This window comes from Neophocaena asiaeorientalis, unplaced genomic scaffold (genome assembly GCF_003031525.2).
Source record: "Neophocaena asiaeorientalis asiaeorientalis breed wild unplaced genomic scaffold, Neophocaena_asiaeorientalis_V1.1 scaffold46, whole genome shotgun sequence".
Taxonomy (NCBI): Eukaryota; Metazoa; Chordata; class Mammalia; order Artiodactyla; family Phocoenidae; genus Neophocaena; species Neophocaena asiaeorientalis.
Window position 1 is genome coordinate 2,842,369 of NW_020175393.1, and position 25,532 is coordinate 2,867,900.

At 42.4% G+C, this 25,532-nt stretch overlaps 1 protein-coding gene across 1 annotated transcript in view; it reads right to left on the reverse strand.

The window, feature by feature from the left end:
* Positions 1 to 1,108: 1,108 nt before the first annotated feature.
* The window catches only part of TCP11 (t-complex 11), a 25,341-nt gene continuing 917 nt past the window's right edge, over positions 1,109 to 25,532 (reverse strand). The window contains exons 3-10 of the mRNA XM_024766231.1: positions 22,727 to 22,823; positions 17,553 to 17,673; positions 4,820 to 5,040; positions 3,945 to 4,081; positions 3,466 to 3,683; positions 3,193 to 3,374; positions 2,271 to 2,437; positions 1,109 to 1,533 (exon numbers count right to left, since the gene is read on the reverse strand). Coding sequence (XP_024621999.1) covers positions 1,301 to 1,533; positions 2,271 to 2,437; positions 3,193 to 3,374; positions 3,466 to 3,683; positions 3,945 to 4,081; positions 4,820 to 5,040; positions 17,553 to 17,673; positions 22,727 to 22,823 — 1,376 coding nt within the window. The 3' untranslated portion in view covers positions 1,109 to 1,300. The remainder of the gene's footprint in view (positions 1,534 to 2,270; positions 2,438 to 3,192; positions 3,375 to 3,465; positions 3,684 to 3,944; positions 4,082 to 4,819; positions 5,041 to 17,552; positions 17,674 to 22,726; positions 22,824 to 25,532) is intronic.

The window sequence follows — 25,532 nt, forward strand, 5'->3', positions numbered from 1 at the left end:
CTAGGCTCTACTCTCTAAAAAAGGAAGTCAATCAGGAGAAATCCTGGGCTAATGGAACTCAAATCCCCCTTCAGATGTTCTTCCTAGACTTCCTAGATGTTCTTCCTATATTCAGCTCCATCCATCTCCTGAGATGGTGAGAACATTGATTGTCTTCACCCTTCCTTGAGAGCAGGTAAGTGAGTTTCCATTTCCTCTCTTATCCATTACCAAAAAAGGGCCAAATGTGAAGGGAACATTTCCTCATTTCAGCTGTCCTAGGTCAGGGCTGGTCTGCTGCGGTCTGCCTGAGAATGAGGGGCTGGATCTCAACAAGCCCAGGAGACAAGCCCAGGTCCTTCCTAGAACAGCTCTCATTTGTGATGCCAACAGCAGAGCTCACAACCACAACTGCCAGGGACAGTCCCAGTCTGGAAGTGGGAAGAAGGGTGGAGGGTGTTCCACACTGGGACGCCCACACGGCCTCTGTTGGGAAGAACAGGGGCTTCTAAGCTTAGAGAGTGAGGGAGACTCACTCAGCCACTCAGCTAGAGAACAGGACTAAGGATAAACTTGACCGAACCAGTCAATGATCCAACTGGCCAAGACTGAACTCTGGACACCTGAGAGAGAGAGAGCACAGGAACTCGGACCTGTCCTCAGCAGGACGCCCGCTATGAGCCAACATCCATTGTCATCTGGCCCCAGCTAGCGCCCTGCTTCAGAACCCCTGCAACAGAAGAGAAAGCGGAGGCTCTCACTCTTCCTGACCTCTTGTGGCATCATTTGAAACCTTCAGGGGAATTTGGTCCTGGAAATGAGGTTTCTAATAACTTTTTTCAATCACACCCAATCCTGAGAACTGAATTAGACAAAACCAATTTCTGACTTCCAGAAATATACTCACATTTTGGATAATTCCACAGAATTCTCAGAGCCCTCAGAGAAATGCTTTACCCTCAGAGAAAATGTTATATAATGTTATAGTACCTGCGTGTCTTGGCTTCTCAGCTTTGCGTGCTGAAGGCAGCACCTGGAGGAAAAACCAGGGCCTGCCGGCTGCTCACTAGTGGGGGGCCGAGGACACAGGGCCTGGCCACGGCTGCCGCACAGGAAGCATGGGGTTTGCTTGCAGTTCAGAAGTTTATTAGTGAATGAGTCTGGGCCAGCCAGTGGTTACACGCTTGGCCACTGCAGCGCAGTGCACTGGCTGCAGACGGGGAGAGGGCTTGCTGCTCTGCTGGTCACTGGTGATGTCACCCCAAGAGAATGATGGGCTTCTCTCCTGGGTCCAAGGTACCAGGGCTTGGAGCCAGTGCCATCAGAGAGACCCCACTTCTGTCTCCAGTGCCTGGGCTGGGGGGATGAGGGTTTTTAAGATCTCCATGTAGAAGGGCCCAAACACCTGCTGATTGTGGTGTGTTAAGCTGACGAACTTCTGGCCCAGTTCTGCCAGCTCTGCCTCAATGAGTGTAAGGCCTCCAGGGAGGTCTAGCAGAGACCGCTGCACACCAAGAACCAAACAGCATTTGAGGAACAAGTGGATCCGCTGACCTGTGAGCAGGAATAGACAGTGAGAAGGGAAAGAGCAAACAACTTTCAGGGAGAAACACTGCCCCCTGCACTCTACTCACCCAAGTTCAAAGTTAACTGAGATATTCACTGGCCTACCCACTCACCTAGACATAAGGAAATTTGTTTTGTTTGGGAAGGGGGCTGCTACCTAACTCCCAAGGACAAAGCAAAGATGCAAAACTAGTGGGCTAGCACATGTCTATTCAAAAGATTCCTTGAGTATTCATCAGTTAAATCCTGGTATTTGACATAACAGGAGGATCTTTGACTGACCCTTCAGATGGCTGAGGTAGGTTAAGAGCAAGGTCAAGTTCATGGCCACCATTCCAACATGGGACAGGGGAAACCCCTGCTTTGGGAACATATCCTCCAGCCTAATTCGGCATCATCTTCTTGTTGGCAGGGAGTGGGTGTCACATGTCTTAGACTGCAGCCAAAAATGACCCAGAAGGCCAGGGATGACTTAACCAGATTGGCTGGACAGTATGCCATACCTAGAAGCCATGAATTCCTGGTACAAATCTTCCTTCAACCATAGAGTCAGTCTTTAAACTAAAAGGGATATATTTTCAACCCAGCATTATGCAACAACTAAAACCTACACAGTGACTTGCCCAATCATCATGTCCTTTGTGGTTATATGGTTCAGTAAGCACCTTCCAGTGGGGGGACTGGCTCTCCCCTCAGCATTCCCACCACCCCACAGGCATGCTCACCAACGACACTGTGGACACAGTTCTCCTTCTTGGTGATGTTCTGGAGCTCTCCTATCAGCGATGCTGTGTTGTCGCTGCTCAGAGCAGCAAGGCCCATGTTCTGGAGGCTCTGATGGATTTCCTGAGACACCTGTTCACTCACAGTCAGCATAGCCTCCTCCTCAGGCCTAGACCGCGAAGGAGAGTAAGCTGGTACCCAGGGGTGGCCCTGAGCCCCTAAGCTCCACACCAGAAGTTGGGCCTATGTGAGGGAGATGCCCAGCCACCCTTCTGCCCTCACCTCAGGCCCTGGAAGCACAGAGTCCAGTGGGTAGGGTCAGTGTCTTCACTGTTACCCTCCAGATACTGACTTCTTTCTCTGTATGATACCATGTTCTTCTTCTTAGAAAACAAGATAAACTATAAGATCAACTCTGGACAAGGGTTTCGTATCCACTCAGTATTCTTTAGCCCCATGGGATTTATTCATATATGCACATTTTTAACACTTTCTTGGACATTTTCCATGGTCATTTGTCCTACTCTCACCAATTACAATGACAAACCTGGCCTTCTGATTCCGCTTTTTCCTTTGGTGTGACACACTGCACTCACTGGATATTCAATCAACATTGCTGACTGACTGGCCGACTCCTGGAGATACGTACGACCAGCCCACTCAACTAGATAAAGACTCTTCTGTCGCAAGCAAGATAATGAATCATTTTATAGTAAATTATCCTCCATACTACCCTTTTGGAAGAAAGTTTTATTTTTCTTTGTTACAAGCCTCAAGGCCACTTATGGAAAGATACCAACAATCTTTGTGAATGATTCCAAAGGGCCTTTCTGTGGTTTGTTGCGGAACGTAAGGCATCCTTCATTACCTGCCTGTGCCTTCATATCACCTGTCGTTACTCTAAAAAAGACCTACGCAACTCACCTGGACTTCAACTCCTCCATCAGGGCTTTGGTTATGCGTTTCAGCTTATCCACAAACTGAGGTGAGCCAAACAGAACACTGCCAGAGAAGCTGCTGGCCACTAGCAAGACCGAGGCCAGGATGGTTAACTGGCGCAGCTGGGCCTCCAGCTCCTGCAGCTGGGCTCTGTCCATCAGCAGGGTCTGGGGAAGCAGGCAGAGCGGGTCAGGAGAGGAGGGTCCCCATGCAAGTCCTCAGTCCCAGACAACAAGGCAAGGCCCCCCACAGTCCTACCTCAGGGAACTCTTCATCTTCGGGGTCCCAGAGGAGGAGGTTCAGGAAGCCCTGGGACAGCACCATTTTGGGGCTGAGGGGCTCCAGGCTGTTGGCTGCCTCACTTGGAGAGGGGCAGACCACACTGGAGGAGTCGGGAGTGTCAGGGCAGCTAGGCGGCGGTGTGGAGAGGTCTGCCGCCGCTCGGGTCAGCCACTTGGTAGTGTGATCGAGGAGGCCTGTGACAGGAAGAGTGCGTAATCATCTTCAGCTCCTACATCCCGGAGGCCTTGGGACGAAGATTCAAGATCTCCTCCTCCTCAGTAAGTAAACGCTTTGGTGGGGGGAAGTCTTTCTGGCTTAGATTAACTATTCCTTCTGCCACCCCCATCTGAGGAAGAAACTTTCTGCTCCTAAAAAGAGGCAGAGTACTCTCTCACATCATTAAAGTCAGACCCAAAGTCATATTCCCTGCTCCTGCCCTCGAGTTATATACATACTAGGCTGCTTGTTGAGGAGTTCCTGAAATTTAGCTCGTTCACACTGGACGGAATGTTCCTGCAGTTGGGGCTGAAGGCTCCGGATAGTGTAGTTCACCATGTCCATTTTCATCAGGCCCAGAACCTGGAAGATTCCTCTGACACAGGAGGAAATAGATATTTATACTATGAAAGGAAATCCAGTGAGGGGGAACCTACACAAGATATCATTAAATCACCATGCTCTAGAGGTAGGAGGGGCTTTAAAACTAACTTAGTCCTGCCTCCTAAATTTACAAAAGATGGCACTGAGGCCTAGGACCCAAGGCCCAGAGTGAGTGAGTGAGTGAGTGGCAGAGCTAGGAACAGATAAGTCTCTGGATGCTAAAGCCTTCAGACCTTTCCACAGCAGTCATTCTGTGTCTCCTAAAAAAAGCGTAGTCAGCGGAAGGAAACACACCAGCATGCCGACGAATCTCTGGGAAGTGGGATTTTAGCTGATGCTATTTCTGACGCTATTTTTGGACAATTCACTTTTTTTTTTTTTTTAACTTTCTGTGTCATGGTTTCTATAGCTCTGAAAAAGGGGTAACCTCCCATCCCTATCCCCCATATTGTGTGAAATGCAATAAGAAAACCTGGGATAGGGATGTTTGAATTCCTTAGAAGAAAGGATTACATACTCCAATGATTTATGGTAGGATGGTGTATAGGGGGCCAATCAATCTAAGGCCATCTTTGGAAAAGAAAAGCTAATAGACCAGAGCAAAGAGGAGTTAGTCAGGTCTTCAGTAGGGAAGAGCCAGCCAAGACAGAGGCTGTGACCCAGTGCCTGGCCCAGCTGTGCCCGGCCCAGGGGCTGAGGCAGGTTTCAAGGAACTGGTCAAGTTTCACACCTCAGTAACCGCACAGGGTCTGTGACGTTCTCTAGTTTCTGCACTGCTTCATCTCGAACTGGTGCACACAGCAGAGTCATCGTGCTGAGAATGTACTTAGAGAGATGAGGGACATTCAGGGCCCCATGTTCTGCTTCCTGCTTAAGGAGGTTCATGTCCAGGGCTTCTTCAATCTCACTTCTTAGGCGGTTCTGGCGTGGTAATAGCAGTGACAGCAAGATCTGCCCAGGAAAGAAAGTCAAAGAAGTTGCTTTCTGTTCAGAGCCCCAAACTTTCTCTAATGGACAATCCCTTTAGCCAAAGATATCTCAGCCTGTGTCTTTTAAGGATCAAGAAGTTATGGAAAATAGTATGGAGGTTCCTTTAAAAACTAAAAATACAGCTTCCATATGATCCAGCAATCTCACTCCTGGACGTATACCCAGAGAAAACCATAATTCAAAATGATATATGCACCCCAATGTTCAACTGCAGCACTATTTACACTAGCCAGGACATGGAATCAACCTAAGTGTCTATTGACAGAGGAATGGATAAAGAAGATGTCATGCATATATATATATATATATATACAGCAGAATATTACTCAGCCATAAAAAAGAACAAAATAATATCATTTGCACTGATGGACCTAGAGAGTGTCATACTGAGTGAAGTCAGACAGAGAAAGACAAAGATCATATGATACTGCTTATATGTAGAATCTAAAAAATGGTACAAATGAACCTCTTTACAAAATAGAAATAGAGTCACAGCTGTAGAAAACAAACTTATGGTTACGAGGGGGAAAGCAGCAGTGGTGCGGGGGGATAAATTGGGAGATGGGGATTGACATATACACAATAGTATATATAAAATAGATAGCTAATAAGGACCCACTGTATAGCACAGGGAACTCTTCTCAATACTCTGTAATGACGTATATGGGAAAATAATCTAAAAAAGAGTGGATATATGTATATGTATAACTGATTCACTCTGCTGTACAGCAGAAACTAACACAACATTGTAAATCAACTATACTCCAATAAAAATTAAACAAAAAAAAAGTTAGGTCCCTAAATTTCCTAGAGGATATTATTTATCTTTGCTTAGGGGCCAATGACAGTTCGAGGGTTTAGGGGATCACTGATAGCAACAGTATATCATTTTCTATGCAGATTGAGATAAAGAGATGAATAGAGTCAAGGGGTATGGTAAAAAGAAATGCAAGGTACAACAAATATAAAATACACACCATCACACAGTGGTGAGGTACTCTTAATTTACCAAAGGAAGCATTTTTTAGATTATTTTACTTCAAAGGGCAAGAATGAAATAGGCAAAGGAACTGTTAAAAGTCCCTTGAGAGATTGGCTCAAGATGGCGGAGTAGAAGGATGTGCTCTCACTCCCTCTTGTGAAAGCACTGGAATCACAACTAAATGCTGAACAATCATTGACAAGAAGACACTGGAACTCACCAAAAAAGACACCCCGCATCCAAAGACAAAGGAGACGCCACAGTGAGACGGTAGGAGGGGTGCAATCACAATAAAATCAAATCCCATCACTGCTGGGTGGGTGACTCACAAACTGGAGAACACATACCACAAAAGCCCACCCACTGCAGTGAAAGTTCTGAGCCCCATGTGAGGCTTCCCAACCTGGGGGTCCGGCAACAGGAGGAGTAATTCCTAGAGAATCAGACTTTGAAGGCTAGCGGGATTTGACTGCAGGACATCGACAGGACTTGGGGAAACAGAGACGCCACTCTTAGAGCGCACACACCAAGTAGTGTGTGCATTGGGACCCAGGGGAAGCAGCAGTGACCCCATAGGAGACTGAACCAGACCTACCTGCTAGTGTTGGAGGTTCTCCTGCAGAGGCGGGGGGTGGCTGTGTTTCACCGTGAACAAGGACACTGGCAGCAGAAGTTCTGGGAAGTACTCCTTGGCGTGAGCCCTCCCAGGGTCCGCCATTAGCCCCACCAAAGAGCCTGGGTAGGCTACTGTGTTGGGTTGCCTCAGGCCAAACAACCAACAGGGAAGAAACCCAGCCCCACCCATCAGCAGACAAGCAGATTAAAGTTTTACTGAGCTGTGCCCACCAGAGCAACAGCCAGCTCTACCTACCACCAGTCCCTCCCATTGGGAAACTTGCACAAGCCTCTTAGATAGCCTCATCCACCAGAGGGCAGACAGCAGAAGCAAGGACTACAATCCTGCAGCCTGTGGAACAAAAACCACATTCACAGAAAGATAGACAAGATGAAAAGGCAGAGGGCTATGTACCGGATGAAGGGACAAGATAAAACCCCAGGAAAACAACTAAATGAAGTGGAGATAGGCAACCTTCCAGAAAAAGAATTCAGAATAATGAGAGTGAAGATGATCCAGGACCTCCGAAAAAGAATGGAGGCAAAGATCGAGAAGATGCAAGAAATGTTTAGCAAAGACCTAGAAGAATTAAAGAACAAACAAACAGAGATGAACAATACAACTGAAATGAAAAATACACTAGAAGGAATCAATAGCAGAATAACGGAGGCAGAAGGACAGATAAATGACCTGGAAGACAGAATGGTGGATTTCACTGATGCAGAACAGAATAAAGAAAAAAAAATGAAAAGAAATGAAGATAGCCTAAGAAACCTTTGGGACAACATTAAACGCAACAACATTCACATTATAGGGGTCCCAGAAGGAGAAGAGAGAGAGAAAGGACCTGAGAAAATATTTGAAGAGATTATAGTACAATCAATGTGATAAACCATATTAACAAATTGAAGAAGAAAAAACATATGATCATCTGAATAGATGCAGAAAAAGCTTTTGACAAGATTCAACACCCATTTATGATAAAAAACTCTCCAGAAAGTGAGCATAGAGGGAACCTACCTCAACATAATAAAGGCCATATATGACAAACCCACAGCCAACATCACTCTCAATGGTGAAGAACTGAAAGCACTTCCTCCAAGACCAGGAAGAAGACAAGGATGTCCACTCTCGCCACTATTATTCAACATAGTTTTGGAAGTCCTAGCCGCGGCAATCAGAGAAGAAAAAGAAATAAAAGGAATACAAATTGGAAAAGAGCAAGTAAAACTGTCACTGTTTGCAGATGACATGATACTGTAGAGATTCCTAAAGAGATTCCTATATAGAGATTCCTAAAGATGCAACCAGAAAACTACTAGAGCTAATCAATGAATTTGGTAAAGTAGCAGGATACAAAATCAATGCACAGAAATATCCTTCATTCCTATACACTAATGATGAAAAATCTGAAAAAGAAATTAAGGAAACACTCCCATTTACTACTGCAACAAAAAGACTAAAACAGCTAGGAATAAACCTACCTAGGGAAACAAAAGACCTGTATGCAGAAAACTATAAGACACTGATGAAAGAAATTAAAGATGATACCAACAGATGGAGAGATATACCATGTTCTTAGATTGGAAGAATCAATATCATGAAAATAACTATATTACAGAAAGCAATCTACAGATTCAATGCAATCCCTATCAAATTACCAATGGCATTTTCTACAGAACTAGAATAAATCATCTTAAAATTTGTATGGAGACACAAAAGACCCCGAATAGCCAAAGCAGTCTTGAGGGAAAAAAACAGAGCTGGAGGAATCAGACTCCCTGACTTCAGACTATACTACAAAGCTACAGTAATCAAGATAATATGGTACTGGCACAAAAACAGAAATATAGATCAATGGAACAGGATAGAGTACTCAGCCATAAAAAGGAAGGGAATTGGGTCATATGCAGAGACGTGGATGAACCTATAGACTGTCATACAGAGTGAAGTAAGTCAGAAGGAGAAAAACAAATATCTTGTGTTAGCTCATATATGTGGAACCCAGAAAAATGGTACAGATGAACCAGTTTGCAGGGCAGACATTGAGACACAGATGTAGAGAACAAACGTATGGACACCAAGGGGGGAAAGTGGCAGTGGGGGGTGGTGGTGGGGTGATGAATTGGGAGATTGGGATTGACATGTATACACTGATGTGTATAAAATGGATGACTAATAAGAACGTGCTGTATAAAAAATGAATTAAAAAAAAAATCTTGAAGTATAAAATTAAAATTAAAAAGTCCCTTGAAATAGACTATTAACCCAAAAGTATAAGTCCCCTGTGGACAGAGACTCTCTTATTCATCTCTGTGGCTCTGTAACATCTAGACTTTGGTGGTGGTTAGGGATAGGGTTAATTTAATGAAACACTGTGTTGTCACAGCAAGATCCCAACTGTTTAGCTGCATCTTAAACAAATAAAAGTTGCTCCATACTATCCATTTAAATGACAAAGTATACCAGTCATCCACTTGGAGCCTCTCAATTCCAAATCTACCCATCAGTGCCTACTCTGAGAAAATGGTGCTGGGCCCTTTAAATATTTTTCCTTTGCTGGCTGGCACAATGTTAAGTTGTCATAGTAGATGGTGCTAAAGAGACAATGCAAGAGGAAGACGTCTTCCTTCCTGGGTCTGGTGTGCTCCTGCCAGCAAGCTCCTGCAGCGCAGCGGCTTCTCTTTGTTCGAATTACTATGTGGTTTCTTTTGCCTGATTGGACCCTGACTGATACAAAATCTGTACCATGAGTGAGGTTTGAACTCAAATGGCCATATGTCCACTGGATTTGATGAGCAGAAAGTAGGAAGTACCTTAGATGCCTTAGAAAAACATGCAAACTAGAGGATGGCAGATAATCCCTACAAGAATTGGGCAGCTGGTGACCTCAGTGCAGTTGCTAGAGTTTCAGTGGTCTGAGCGCTCAGTCAAGCTTTCCACTCCAAGATGAAAAGTAAGTTGCTGTACCTCAAACCACCCATCATGAAAAAAGGCACAACACTTGTAGGACTTTGTGGATGTGGTAGGCAACATACACCACATCTGAGATTGCTACTGCGACACTCATTTAGAGTCACTCACAAGGTTGCTAATTTCAAGTGGAACCAAGTAAGACTAGGCTCTGCAGCAAGTTCAGGCTGCTATACAAGTGACTCTACCATTTAGGCCTGATCCAGCAGACTCAATGATACTTGAAGTGTCCATGGCAAGTAAGGATGCTGTCCAGAGCCCTGGCAAACACCAACAGGAACATCACAGCACAGACTTCTAGGATTTGGGAGCAAATCTATGCCCTCTTCTGCAGATAACTATTTGCCTTTTGAGAAACAGTTTCTGGCCTGTGCCTGACCCTTGGCAGAAAGTAAACACCGCATCACAGGACACTGGGTGACCATGTGGCCTGAGATTCCCACCAGGAACTCGGTGTTGTCTGAACTACCTAGCCACAAGACTGGACATGCACCACAGCAATCTATCATCAGATGAAAATGACCCATAAGAGACCAAGCATGTCCAGGTACAAGGACAGACATACAGACCAGATTAGAATAGACGGCCCAGAAATAAAACCTGGACATATGGTCAAATGATTTTTGAGAACAACGCCAAGACCATTCAATGGGGAAAGGACAGTCTTTTCAACAAATGTTACTGGGGAAACTGGATATCCACATGCAAAAGAATGAAGTTGGGGCTTCCCTGGTGGTGCAGTGGTTGAGAGTCCACCTGCCGATGCAGGGGACACGGGTTTGTGCCCCGGCCCGGGAGGATCCCACATGCTGCGGAGCGGCTGGGCCCGTGAGCCATGGCTGCTGAGCCTACGCATCCGGAGCCTGTGCTCCGCAACAGGAGAGGCCACAACAGTGAGAGGCCTGCGTACCGCAAAAAAAAAAAAAAAAAGAAGAATGAAGTTGAACCTTACCTACACCAAATAAAAAATTAACTCAAAATGGGTGGAAGACCTAAACGTAAGAGCTAAAATTCTGAAATTCTCAGAAGAAAATAGGAGTAAATCTTCATAATCTTGGATTTCATAAGATATGACACCAAAAGCAGAAGCAACCATAGACTGGATAAATGGGGCTTCATTAAAATTAAAACTTTTGTGCATCAAGGTACACTATCAAGAAAGTGAAAAAACTACCCACAGAATGGAAGACAACATCTGCAAATCAGTTATCAGACAAGGGTCAACTATCCAGAATGTTTAAGGAACTCTTACAACTCAACAACAAAAAGACAACTCAATTTTAAAATGGGCAAAGGACTTGAGTAAATATTTCTCCAAAGATGATGCAGAAGAGGGCATCAAGCACATGAAGATGCTCAACATCATTAGCCACTAGGGAAATGCAAATCAAAACCACATTAAGATTCCACTTCATACAGGCTGTGCCATGGGAAGATCTATACTTTTTTTTAGAAAAGGAAAATAAATGTTGAAAAATAAGTGAAAATGTGGAGAAATTGGAATACTCATACACTTCTGGTGGGAATGTAAAATGGTAAGTCACTGTGGAAAACAGTTTAGTGATTTCTCAATAAATTAAATATAGAATTATCACATGACTCAACAATTCCACTCCAGGGTATATATTCCAAAGACTGGAAAAGAGATGTTCAAACAAAGACTTGTACACAAATGTTCATAGCAGCACTACTCCCAACAGCAAAAATGTGAAAACACAAATGTCCATCAACAGATGAATGAATGGGGACTTCCCTGGTGGTCCAGTGGCTAAGACTCGTGGTCCCAATGCAGGGGGCCCGGGTTCAATCCCTGGTCAGGAAACTAGATCCCACATGGTGCAACTAAGAGTCCACATGCCACAACTAAAAAAAGATCCTGAAGAGAATAGAAAGCCCAAAGATAAACCCATGCACATATGATCACCTCATCTTTGACAAAGGAGGCAAGAATATACAATGGAGGAAAAACAGCCTCTTCAGTAAGTGGTGCTGGGAAAAATTGATAGATACATGTAAAAGAATGAAATCAGAACACACCCTAACACCAAACACAAAAATAAACTCAAAGTGGATTAAAGACCTAAATGTAAGGCCAGACACTATAAAACTCTTAGAGGAAAACATAGGTAGAACACTCTATGACATAAATCACAGCAAGATCCTTCTTGACCCACCTCCTAGAATAAGGGAAATAAAAACAAAAATAAACAAATGGGACCTAATGAAACTTAAAAGCTTTTGCACAGCAAAGGAAACCATAAACAAGACGAAAAGACACCCCTCAGAATGGGAGAAAATATTTGCAAACGAAGCAACTGATAAGGATTAATCTCCAAAATATACAAGCAGCTCATGCAGCTCAATACCACAAAAACAAACAACCCAATTCAAAAATGGGCAGAAGACCTAAATAGACATTTCTCCAAAGAAGACATACAGATGGCCAACAAATGCATGAAAAAATGCTCAACACCATTAATCATTAGAGAAATGCAAATCAAAACCACAATGAGGTATCACCTCACACCAGTCAGAATGGCCATCATCAAAAAATCTACAAACAATAAATGCTGGAGAGAGTGTGGAGAAAAGGGAACCCTCCTGCCCTGTTGGTGGGAATGTAAATTCATAGAGCCACTGTAGAGAACAGTATGGAGGTTCCTTGAAAAACTAAAAATAGAACTACCATATGACCCAGCAATCCTGCTACTGGGCATATACCCTGAGAAAATCATAATTCAAAAAGACACATGCACCCCAATGTTCATTGCAGCTCTATTTACAATAGCCAGGTCATGGAAGCAACCTAAATGCCCTCCAACAGACGAATGGATAAAGAAGATGTGGTGGCAGATGAATAATCCCCAGTATATCTGCCACCAGCTTTTATGGCCCCAGCATGAGCCACAGCCAACCCCACCTCCCCAGGAGACCCACCAAGACGAGCGGTCTTTTCAAGCTAATTGCCGAATCCGAAGCTGTGTAAAGGGGACCTGTGTTTTGTACTTCTAACATCCTTTGATGGACCAGCTTCCAGCTTTAAGTCAAATAGCTTTAGAGTTTAGCCCTAAGAGTGATTAAGAATCTGCCTGCCAATGCAGGGGACATGGGTTTGAGCCCTGCTCTGGGAAGATCCCACATGCCGTGGAGCAGCTAAGCCCGTGTGCCACAACTATTGATCCTGCACTCTGGAGCCTGCGAGCCACAACTGCTGAAGCCCACGCGCCTAGAGCCCATGCTCTGCAACAAGAGAGGCCACCACAGTGAGAGGCCTGCGCACTGCAGCAAGGAGTGGCCCCCGCTTGCCGCAACTAGAGAAAACCTGCGTGCAGCAACAAAGACCCAACGCAGGCAAAAATAAGTAAATAAATAAATAAATTTATTTTTTAAAAAAAAAGATGTGGAACATATATATAATGGAATATTACTCAGCCATAAAAAGGAAGAAATTGGGTCATTTGTAGAGACGTGGATGGATCTAGAGACTGTCATACAGAGTGAAGTAAGTCAGAAAGAGAAAAACAAATATCGTATATTAACGCATATACGTGGAAACTAGAAAAATGGTACAGATGAACTGGTCTGCAGGGCAGAAATAGAGACACAGATATAGAGAACAAACGTATGGACACCAAGGGAGGAAAGCGGTGGGGGGCGGTGGTGGTATGATGAATTGGGCAATTGGGATTGACATATATACACTAATACGTATAAAATGGATAACTAATAAGAACCTACTGTATAAAAAATAAATAAAATAAAATTCAAAAAATAAATAAAAGGAAAGTGGATCAAAAAAAAATCTAGAAACAATAAATGCTGGAGAGGGTGTGGAGAAAAGGGAACCCTCCTGCACTGTTGGTGGGAATGTAAATTGATACAGCCACTACGGAGAACAGTATGGAGGTTCCTTGTAAAGCTAAAAATAGAACTACCATATGACCCAGCAATCCCACTACTGGGCATATACCCTGAGAAAACCATAATTCAAAAAGATATATGCACCACAATGTACACTGCAGCTCTATTTACAATAGTCAGGACATGGAAGCAACCTAAATGTCCATCAACAGATGAATAAAGAAGATGTGGCACATATATACATGGAATATTACTCAACCATAAAAAGGAACGAAACTGGGTTATTTGTAGTGAGATGGATGGACCTAGAATCTGTCATACAGAGTGAAATAAGTCAGAAAGAGAAAAACAAATACCGTATGCTAACACATACATATGGAATTTTTAAAAAAGCAGCACTGATGAACCTAGTGGCAGGGCAGGAATAAAGACACAGACGTAGAGAATGGATTTGAGGGCATGGGGGGGGAAGGGGAAGCTGGGATTAAGTGAGACAGTAGCACTGACATATATACACTACCAAATGTAAAATGGATGGCTAGTGGGAAGCTGCTGCATAGCACAAGGAGGTCAACTTGATGCTCTGTGACAACCTAGAGGGATGGGATAGGGAGAGTGGGAGGGAGCCTCAAGAGGAAGGGGATATGGGGATATATGTATACATATAGCTGATTCACTTTGTTATACAGCAGAAACTAACACAACCTTGTAAAGCATTTATACTCCAATAAAGATGTGAAAAAAAAAATCCCGCATGCTGCAACTGAAGGTGCTGCAACTAAGATGTGACGTGGCCAAAACCAAACCAAACCAAAACAACAAATGAATGGATAAACAAAATGTGGTATATCCATACAATGGAATATCTTCAGCCATAAAAAGGGACGAAGTTCTGATCCACACTGCAATGTGGATGAACCTTGAAAACATGCTAAGTAAAATCTGCCATATGTAAAAGGACAAATGTTGTATGATTCCACTTATATGAGGAATCTAGAGTAGTCAAATTCCTAGAGACAGAAGGTAATATAGAAGTTACCAGGCACTGGGGGAAAAGGGGTCTGAAGAGTTACTGTTTAATGGGTAGAGTTTCTATGTGGGAAGATGAAACGTACTGGAAATGGACAGTGGTGATGACTGCACCACACTGTGAATGTACTTAATGCCACTGAATTGTAACACTTAACATTATTAAAACGGTAAAAATTTTGTTTACCATAATAAAAAAAATCCTAAAAAGCACAAACAACTAAGTTGGTAATGTGGCACCATTCCCCAGGGAGGATCAGCCAGCCACCTTGTAGCGGATGATTTCTCTGGATCTCTTCCTTCGTGGAGGGGGCGGAGATTCACCCTCAATGGAATAGACGCATTCTGAATATGGAGCTGTCTTCCCTGTCTGCACTACTTCTGTCAGCACCAACATCCATATACTCACAAAATTTCACAGAATGCCTTATCCTCTGTCCTGGGTCCTGGTATGCCCCACAGCATTGCATCTAATCAAGGAACTCATTTTACAGCCAAGAAAGTACAGCAATGGGTTCATACCCACATACCCCTCACGGAGAGTCGACTGGTCTTAACTGAAAAGTGGAATGGCTTATTGAAGACTCAGTTACAGCATTAGTTGAGAGATAATATCCTGAAAGGAAGAGGTTCTGTCTTATAAGATGCAATATACACTTTGAATCAAAACCACTATGCAGTGCTATTCCCTAAAGCCAGAATACATGGTCCCAGGAATCAAGGGGTGGAAGTAGGACTGGTTCCTCTCACCATTATATCTAATAACCTACTTGCAGAATTTTTATTTCCCCTCCTGCCAACTTTGGGCTCTGCTGATTTGGGAGGAATGCTTACATTGGTTCCAATGAATTAGAAGATGAGACTACCCCCCTGGTCATTTTGGGCTCCCTATACCACTGAACCAACAAGGTAAAAAAGGAGTTCCTCTATGGACTAGAGTAATTGATCGTGAGTACTAAGGAGAAACTGGGTTGCTGCTACACAATGGGAACAAGGACTGTGTCTGGAACCCAGCAGATTCTAAGGTACATTTTGATACTTCCATACCCAATAATATAGGTCAAGGGAAAACCACAACATACAAACAACAAAAGCAAAACGCCCAAGGACTCAGACTCTTTGGCAATGAAGGTTTGAGTCACTCCATCAGATAAAGAACCCCAGCAGCTAAGGACAAGGGAAATATGGAATGACTAGTAAAATGAAGCCATAGATACCAACTACAGCCTCAGAACCAATTACAGAAACGAAGACCATACATTTTCTCTTTGCTTGTTATAAGCATGGCTTTATTTGTATATGCTAACCATTTTCTTCTCTCTCCTTCCCATTATTATTTTTTTTAATTTTTATTTTATATTGGAGTATAGTTGATTTACAAGTTTTGTCAGTTTCCGGTGTACAGCAAAGTGATTCAGTTATACATATATCTTTTTCAGATTCCTTTCCCATTTAGGTTATTACAGAATAATTGAGTAGAGTTCTCTGTGCTATACAGTAGGTCCTTGATGATTTTCTGTTTTATATATAGTAGTGTGTATACATTGCTGCAAATGGCATTATTTCATTCTTCATTTATGGATGAGTAATATTCCATTGTATATGTGTACCATATCTTCTTTATCCATTCATCTGTCTATGGACATTAAGGTTGCTTCCATGTCCTGGCTACTGTAAATAGTGCTGCAGTGAACATTTGGGGTGCACGTATCTTTTGAATTATGGTTTTCTCTGGATATATGCCCAGGAGTGGGATTGCAGAATCATATGATAGCTCTATTTTTAGTTTTTTAAGGAACCTCCATTATTATTTTATACACAGGTTGTTGGAAGTTAAATTTTACAGTTTAGCCTGTAGGTAATATTCAGTGAGACTATGACTGAATATGAGGTATATCATAGACAGCAACGGTTATAACTGTTGGGAATGTGAGTTTCCTCATTTGGGGAAAAGGATAAGAACTTGTAAGACATATAGCTATGTCTTTTTTTTTTTTTTTTTTTTTTTTTTGGCGGTACGCGGGCCTCTCACTGTTGTGGCCTCTCCCGTTGCGGAGCACAGGCTCCAGACGCGCAGGCTCAGCGGCCATGGCTCACGGGCCCAGCCGCTCCGCGGCATGTGGAATCTTCCCGGACCGGGGCACGAACCCGTGTCCCCTGCATCGGCAGGCGGACTCTCAACCACTGCGCCGCCAGGGAAGCCCGGCAGGCAGATTCTTAACCACTGCGCCGCCAGGGAAGTCCCTACCTGTTTGCTTTTTCAAGGCCAGCTGGAAAGTCTCTCTCTCCAGCTTTCTAAGATAAAGTCTTACATAATGAAATGTAATCCTGGGAGTAACATCCCATCACCTTTGCCATATTCTAGTGATTAAAAGTAAGTTTTAGATCTCATCCACACTCAAGGAGAGAGGATTATACAAGGGCATGGATCACTGGGGGTCACCTTAGGGTGTATCTACCACATACTAGAAAGACATTGCAAAAGGCAAGAGCTTTTCTTCCTGGTTCTGGAATGCTCACATGGCAGGTTCCTATAGTACATACATGTGGCTCTGCAGGCAGCTGGCTCCTAGAGCTGAGAGGCTTCTCTAGTGCTGGACTCTGCAGAGAAAGTGGCTGCTTCTCCAGGGCCAGCTCCTGCAGTACATGGCGGTCAGCAGCACACACAGGCCAGCAACCTCCCCTGGCACAGACATGCCCTCAAATGAGTAACTGGCTCCTTGGGTTTTCCCCATCCCCTGGGGATGAGAAAGAATTCTCCTTATGTATGATATTCCAGTAGAGTTTTCTTTGCTTCTTACTAGCCCAAAGCCTTCATTTCTCCAATTCCCTGTTATAATAATTTTTATATTAAAACTTCTTTGTTGAAATGACTGTGTGATTTCTGTCTATTGATTAGACTCTGACTGATTCATGGACCATGTTCAGTTAGGATTTGCTAGCCACTGACATTCCAGTGAGTGGGGGCTGTCTAGGAACTTTACATCTACAAATAAAAGGTTCGTCACTCACCTCTTTAATTTCTCTTAGGAGCTCAAGAGCACAGCTGAAGTCTGGAGGAATAGCTAATAATTGCTTTTCCAGATGATCCCAAAAGGCATTGTGCGTTGTCTCCTTGACCCTGCCTTCCAGACTGTAAGAAGGTTAAATGAACAAATTACTTTCTCTACTCGAAAATTGCCAAAAGGTCATTATCTCCTAAGCCCCAAACAGTGTTTGATATGATCAAAGACCATTATACAGACAGGGAAAGGCCAGGAACTATGTTTGGACAGTAGCAGAGCTGAATAAGCTGGGGTTAAACTTGGATGTCAGGGCACCAGCACAACCTCTCAGAAGGGCTCCTTGTGGTTCCAGCACAGCCCGCCCTCTGTAGTAGGAAGAACCCTGAATAGAGATCGGGCTGAACTTCAGCACTGATTTTGCATTTAGCTTAGAAAAGATGTGACTTAGTTTCCCTTTATGTATACATATAGCAATGAACTAAATGATCTTTCACTTTGTTATAGACCTAAAATCTAGGAAAGGATTTTCCTTCTTTGATAACACCTGAATATCTATAGATACTTCCAAATCAGCAGGTCGAAAATTGAATTCACTATCTTCCCCTTCCAAACCTGTTCCTCCTGTATTCCCAATTTCAATGGCACTACCATGTAGCCAGTCATGGAAGCCAGAAATATCCGTCTTTTTCCCCCCACTCAAAAAAAAAAAAAAAAAAAAAAGGGACTTCCCTGGTGGCACAATAGATAAGAATCTGCCAATGCAGCGGACATAGGTTCGATCCCTAGTCCAGGAAGATCCCACATGCCGCAGAGCAACTAAGCCCATGCGTCACAACTACTGAGCCTGTGCTCTAAAGCCTGTGAGCTACAACTACTGAGCCCGCGTACTGCAACTACTGAAGCCCACGCGCCTAGAGCCCATGCTCCACAAGAAGAGAAGCCACCGCACTGAGAAGCCCACGCACCGCAACAAAGAGTAGCCCCCACTAGCCAACTAGAGAAAGCCAACGCACAGCAACGAAGACCCAATGCAGCCAAAAATAAATAAATAAATTATTTTTAAAAACGTTAAAAACAAACAAAAACCAGAAGCAAAGGTAATTCAATTAGAAAGGATAGTCTTTTCAACAAATGGTGCTGGAACAACTGGACATCCACATGCAAAAAAATGAATCTAGATACAGATCTTACACCTTCCACAAATAGATCACAGACCTAAATGTAAAACATAAAACTCTAAAACTTCTAGAAGATAACAGGAGAAATCTAGGTGATCTTGGGTTTGGCAACGACCTTTTAGATACAACACCAAAAGAAAGATCCATGAAAGAAAAAATTGGTAAGTTGGGCTTCATTAAAATTAAGAACTGCTCTGTGAGAGACAAGAGAATGACAAGGCAAGCTCCAATCTTCACAAAGCACATATCTGATAAAGAACTAGTATCCAAAATATACAAAGAACTCTTAAAATTCAACAATAAAACAACCCAATTTTAAAACAGGGAAAGGTCTGAACTGACACCTCACCAAAGTATTGATATATATACAAATGGCATATAAGCATATGAAAAGATGCTCAACCTCACATCTCATTAGGGAATTGTAAATTAAAGTAACAATGAGATACCACTACACACCTATTAGAATAGCCAAAATCCAAAACACTGACAATACCAAATGCTGACAAGGACGGGGAGCAACAGGAACTCTCATTCATTGCTGGTAGGAATGCAAAGTGTTAAGACCATCACTCTGGAAGATGGTTCCACAGTTTCTAACAAAATTAAACATACTCTTTCCATACAATCCAACAATAGTGCTCCCTGGTATTTACTCAAATGAGTTGAAAGCTTATGTCCACACAAAAACCTGCACATGGACATTTATAGCAGCTTTATTGATAAATGCCAAAACTTGGAAGCAACCAAGGGGTCAACACTAAAAAGAAATGCACTATCCAGCCCCCAAAAGACATGGAGGAACCTTAAATGCATATTGCTAATTGAAAGAATCCAATCTGAAAAGGCTACATACTATATGATTCCAACTATAAGAAATTCAGAAAAACCTATGGAGACTGTAAAAAGATCAGTGGTTGCCAAGGGTTTCAGAGTGAGGGAGGGAAGGACGACTAGGTCGAACACAGGGGATTTTTAGGGCAGTGAAATTACTCTGTGTGATACAGAAATGGTGAACACATGTCGTTATACATTTTTCAAAACCCACAGAATATACAACACGAAAAGTGAACACCAGTGTAAACTTGAGTTAATAATAATGTATTAATACTGGATCATCAATTGTAACAAATATACTACATTGATATAAAATATAAATAATAGAGGAAACTGTGTGCAGGAGAAAAGGGGGAACGTGAGAACACTATTTTCCATCACTTTTCTGTAAAACTAAACTATGCTAAAAAATCGTCTATTAATATTTTAAAAGGAATTAATTTTCCTCTGACCTTTATTTAAATGATTTCTCTGACCTATACAGTTAGACTAATAAGAAGAAAAAGAATCATTTGAAAATTCTGAGTCTGTACCTAGTCATTGCCAAATAGTGATTGGTTTTCTGGCATTAAACATCCCCCCTTAGTAACGCATGCTCCTTGTAAAACAAACAAAAGCAATACAAAGATGAATAAAACAAAAATCAGGATTCCTCTCCCAACACACCAATCGCAATCAGCAGAGGTAACCAACTATAATCTAATAGTCTGTTGTGTACTGTAATTGTTCTTAAAGCTTTTCCCCTCACCCTATTTGTCCAACCCATCTTCCAAGTTCCATAAATTTTGCTTTTTAAATGTCTCTGGAATCCATCCCCTCCTACCATCATCTTACCTGGACTACTTACCTGGACTACTACATTAGGCCATTAACTGGTCCCTCTGTCTTCAGTCTTGTCCCTTTTTAATCTGTTCCCCACCAATTCATCCTAAAATCAATGATTTTTCTAAGATGCAACTCCGATCATGAGGTCATGCTCAAAGTCCTTTGGGGCTTCCCATCACCAGCAGTATACACAGCTCATATGACCCTTCCTGATATTGCTCTACCTCCCTTTCAAATTTACCTCCTCCTACCTCACAATACCCTGTGCTCAATCACATCAAGATACTTGTTCAGTTCACACCATTGTGCCTCCAACATGATTCCTCTGCCAGGAGCATTCCTTCCCACCCAGACCACCTCTAAGACTCAAGTCATCATAGGCTAAATCTTCCTCCATGGGCAAATCTCCTCTGATCTTTAGGCAGCTGAGAACTTTCATAGCACTCTATTCACACAGCTCTGAGAGAACTTATCAGTCATAGCACTCTATTCACACAGCTCTGAGAGAACTTATCAGTCATAGCACTCTATTCACACAGCTCTGAGAGAACTTATCAGTCATAGCACTCTATTCACACAGCTCTGAGAGAACTTATCAGTCACTTTCTGTTATTCATCTGCCTCTCTTACAAAAGCTTCTTGACAGCAAAGACAGTGTCTTATTTATTTGTAGCTGTAGCTACCTCTATCCCCAGAACTCAACATTTTTCCTGCCACATAATAAGGACTCAACAAATGCCTGATGAATGAATGCCCAAACATGGGATTTCCCTTAGGAACCTACAATTGTAATTACCTTCATCCTATGAGCCCAAAGTAAAGCCAACTGCCAATAAGGAGTGACCTCAAACTCGATTTCAACCTTTTTCCTGATATAAATTTTGTATTACCTTACTTGAAAACCCAGCTCTGAATAGTACTATTTCCCCTGCTTCATTTCTCCCTCTCTCATTTCCTCTACTCTTTTTTCCTCCTCTCCTGCCAGCAACAGAAACATCTGAGCAGTGAGAGAGATGCTAGAGGATCTGGGTTTTGGTGAAAACCTGTTCCCAGAGAAGCTGTGCTTGACATGGACATTTGCTGGCAAGAGCAGATCAGACCAGGAAGACCAGGGCAGCAACTTGTGGCAGAGAACAGCACTTTAGTAAGAGTCCCTGAAGCTGACAAATGACAAAAACATTTAAGGAAATTGACTTATCACAAGCTGCCATCACATATCTGTCTATTGGTGGGAAATCAGAACTGTTTTAAAATGTAAAATCTGACAATGAATTTACCCACTTAACTGCCAATAAAGCAGCAAGTCATACTTACGGAATGGTTCTTATTTATTGCAATGTCAATATAACTAAGAAGAATGAAAAATAAGGCTTGATGGCGGTGGGGGAGCATTCCTCATCAACAGGGTTCTGATCTTGATTCACAAATTAAGCTGATTTATGAAGTGGGGAATGGGGGTGCGGGTGAGGAGTTGAGGGGGCAGTTGAAAACACCACAATGAGAAAGTTGATCTTTTTATCTGTGCCTGTTTAAATCTGTGATCACATAGAGAGTAACTGATAAGACAGGAGCCATGTGGTAGGCAACCAATACCAATAAAATGACCCCAAAGATCTAGATCCCTGGTATTCACACCCTGGTGTAATTCTGTACCCTGGAGTGTGGTCTGGATTTATGGGTTCCTTTCTAGCAAACAGAATGTAGCAGAGGCCACGGACGTCACCCCTGAGGTTACGTAACAAAAAGACCGTGGCTTCTGTCTTGGGCACCATCTCTCACCCACTTACTCTCTCGCTTTCTCACCCTGGTTGAGGGAAGGCAGCTGCTGTTTTGTGAACCGCCCTATGGAGAGGCCCAGGTGGCAAGGAACTGAGGGCAGCTCAGGCCAACATCAACAGACTAGTAGAGCACACAGTGAAGCCACGTCCGTAATCCCTGACCCACAGAAACTGTGAGATAATGAACACTGTTTTAGCTGATGAGTTTTGGGGTAATTTGTCATGCAGCAATAGATAGCTACTACAGGCTAATTCCTCCCCATCTGTCAGAGAAGATCTGAAATCCACCCTAACTATTTTATTATTAAGTGGGGGTCCCAAAGTGAACATCCCAAAAATTGCTTGGGTTTATTCACTGGTTAAATAACATTTGCTTCTTGACCCTCTGATACTAATAATTACAATTTATTACTCTTCTGTTTCAGTTGCTGAGACCTCTAACGGCTTAGATTCAAGCACTGATTGTGTTATTAAATAAAAATGCTTTGAGTCTGGTCAGAATCCATTAGTGCTAAATGCCTATACCAGGATGAATAAAATGGGAAAATTAGAAGAGCCTGTACCTGCTTGGAGGCAAAACCTTCTCTTCCATGTGGAAATCATGATTCATCCCACTCTCCTTGCTCAGCTTGGAAACATCATTAACTGTATCTATCAGACCTGTGACAGAAAGAACATAATGAGGTACACCTGAAACTAATGTTCCATGTCACTTATACCTCAACTGAAAAAAAAGAACTTATGGGGGACACCAGTGAATTCAAAGAAGTCTGAATTTCTATTTTATTCAGAGATTCACTCCACTGAGTAGGCTCCAAATTGAGATTCATCACAGTGAGTTTATACACACTCATTCGACCATTCCAGTCAGTTATGTTTTCTGAACTCTAGGCCCCATGACAGAGCCTCTCAGTAGCCCAGCATGGGGGTAAGGGAGGACAAAGAAGCTATCTTATAAAAAACAAAGTGAAACTGATTAAAAACTTTTCTCTTAAGAAATAAAATAATGAAGTGGCACAGAAATAATTTGTGATTTGCAAAAATAACATTTATCTAAGGATATTACGATTCCACTCTCCTCTTCCTGCCTCTGATGGAAGTCAAATTCTCCACACAGAGGGTACTGAATGGCATCAATCTCACTTGGTCTTTTAAAGTAGTTTCCAGAATTCAGGATTTCACAGACTAGTAAATATCCAAAAAGATTTTGAGCAACTGACGACAGCTTGCAAACTTTTTGTTCTGTCAGGTATGGATAGTATGAAATAAGCAAATAAAAAAATCCACTGTAGGTACTTCCCTGGTGGAGCAGTGGTTAAGACTCTGTGCTCCCAATGCAGGGGGCCCTGGTTCAATCCCTCGTCAGGGAACTAGATCCCACATGTATGTCACAACTAAAAGTGTGCATGCCACAACTGAGGAGCTGGTGAGCTGCAACTAAGGAGCCCGCAAGCCGCAACTAAGACCTGGTGCAACCAAGAAAAAAAAATTCCACTCTACCACCACCAAAACCATTTCACAAAAGAAAAAGGATAAACTCCCAAAAAGTGGAAAGGGAATACAGTCAGAAAAAAGACTAGTCCTGAAAATTGAATCAATTTAGCTTTAGGAAAAACTCATTACAATATCTTTATTTCATTTCACACAGTATGCTAAGAATTTTGTCACAAACCAGCTCTGGCATTTGGCAACCACTATTCTAAGTTCTTAGTACAGACCTACCTGATAGCATTCTTACATAATTGGCGTACATGGTAGTTATTATTACTTGGTATAAAAGTGTTGCACACAATAAATCATATTTTCTCACTCTCTTTCAATGAAGCTTCAAAATTTGTTCACAAAAAAGTATTTGGCTCCAAGATGTGGAAGGGATATAAATGAACTAAGATTGGCCATGAGTTGATAATTGTTGAAGTTGGGTGATGAGTAAATGGGGGTTCATTATTCCAATCTCTCTACTTTTGTATATGTTTAAGTTTTCCATAAGCAAAAAGGTTTAAAAATGTAAAAAGGAAAAATTGCAGAAAAGAGGTTTCATAAGAGAATGCCTTTGTTCTTAGAAGAGACATGAAATATTTAGAGGTAAAGTCATGACTATAACTTCAAGAAAGAAAAAATACATACGTAAAATACAATAAGAGAAAAAAACAGTGTGGCAAATGTTAATGTGGGCATTCGTTTTTTTTTTTTTTTACTTTTCAACAGATTTGAAATATATCGAAATAAAAAGTTAAGGGTAAAAGGTGATTGTAAAATTTACCAAAAAGCCACCAGCAGAGTTTCCGTTTAGGTAAATGTAAAGGTGAACTGAACCTTAGGTGGACGGGAAGTTCCCTTTATTTTTACAGTCTCTCTGAAGTCTTCAGTTTTGGCCAAAATGGCAAAACACAGTCAAATATGCAAACAGACGTACTGCTAATTCAGTAATGCAAAATCAGAACAAAGAGAAAATCTTCAAAGGGAGATTGAGCTGCTTGTAGCAGCTTATTGAAGGACTGAGGAAAATACACAGAAACACTTCCCAACTACAACAACCCAAAGCTCATAGCCTGCTTTGACAAGATTGTTGTCGCTCAAAAGTACCATAGCACTATGCAACTCCTACAGCTGTAAAATTCAGGAACAGGGAGGGTTCAAAGAGAAATTAGAGGTAAAAACTAAAATAGATTTTTAAAACCCAGATCCCAAGGACAAAGACATTTTCAAGATAATTTGGTAACTTAACCAAGTCAACCTGATATATAAAATTTCGAAATTATTTAAAAAAAGAGGAGTTTGGTTATTCAGGTTAGAGAGTTGTATTGCCTAAATCAGGATTCCAAAGCAACCCATTTGCTGCTTTTCCTTAACCAGCAGCGACCCCGTGTGGCTACAAGAGAAAGAAATGCGATTGAATTTAAAGAATTTAACGCAGTTTGTTGCACGTGGACAGGCCTTCAGATTGATGACTGCTGAAATTGCCTGGTGATTATTACAAGGGAAATGCTGTATGAGTCCCAGTGAGATGAGACGTAAAGTGTGGAAGATACTTTGTGCCCCAATTGGAACTATAAAAGAACATCTCTTACAGTATGAGCTAAAGAGTATGAGGCCAGAGCAGCATTACTAATGCAGTCAACGAAGCGCCGAGAGAACACAATGCCCATCTGGGACCATTTCCGTTCTTTAAGATCTACCCCAGGTGTCTGCCATTTTCCACCTACAAATTCAAAATAAAAGAATACAAAGTTGGCTCTGAACTGACTCAACCTCACATCTTGTCAGATTCAAGAAATCGCTCTTGGGTCACACCTTTCTTCAGGACTAAAAACTCTGAAGATCTTCTGGTCAACAGAGGGCCTGGGGCCTGAAAGTAGAGATTGGGGG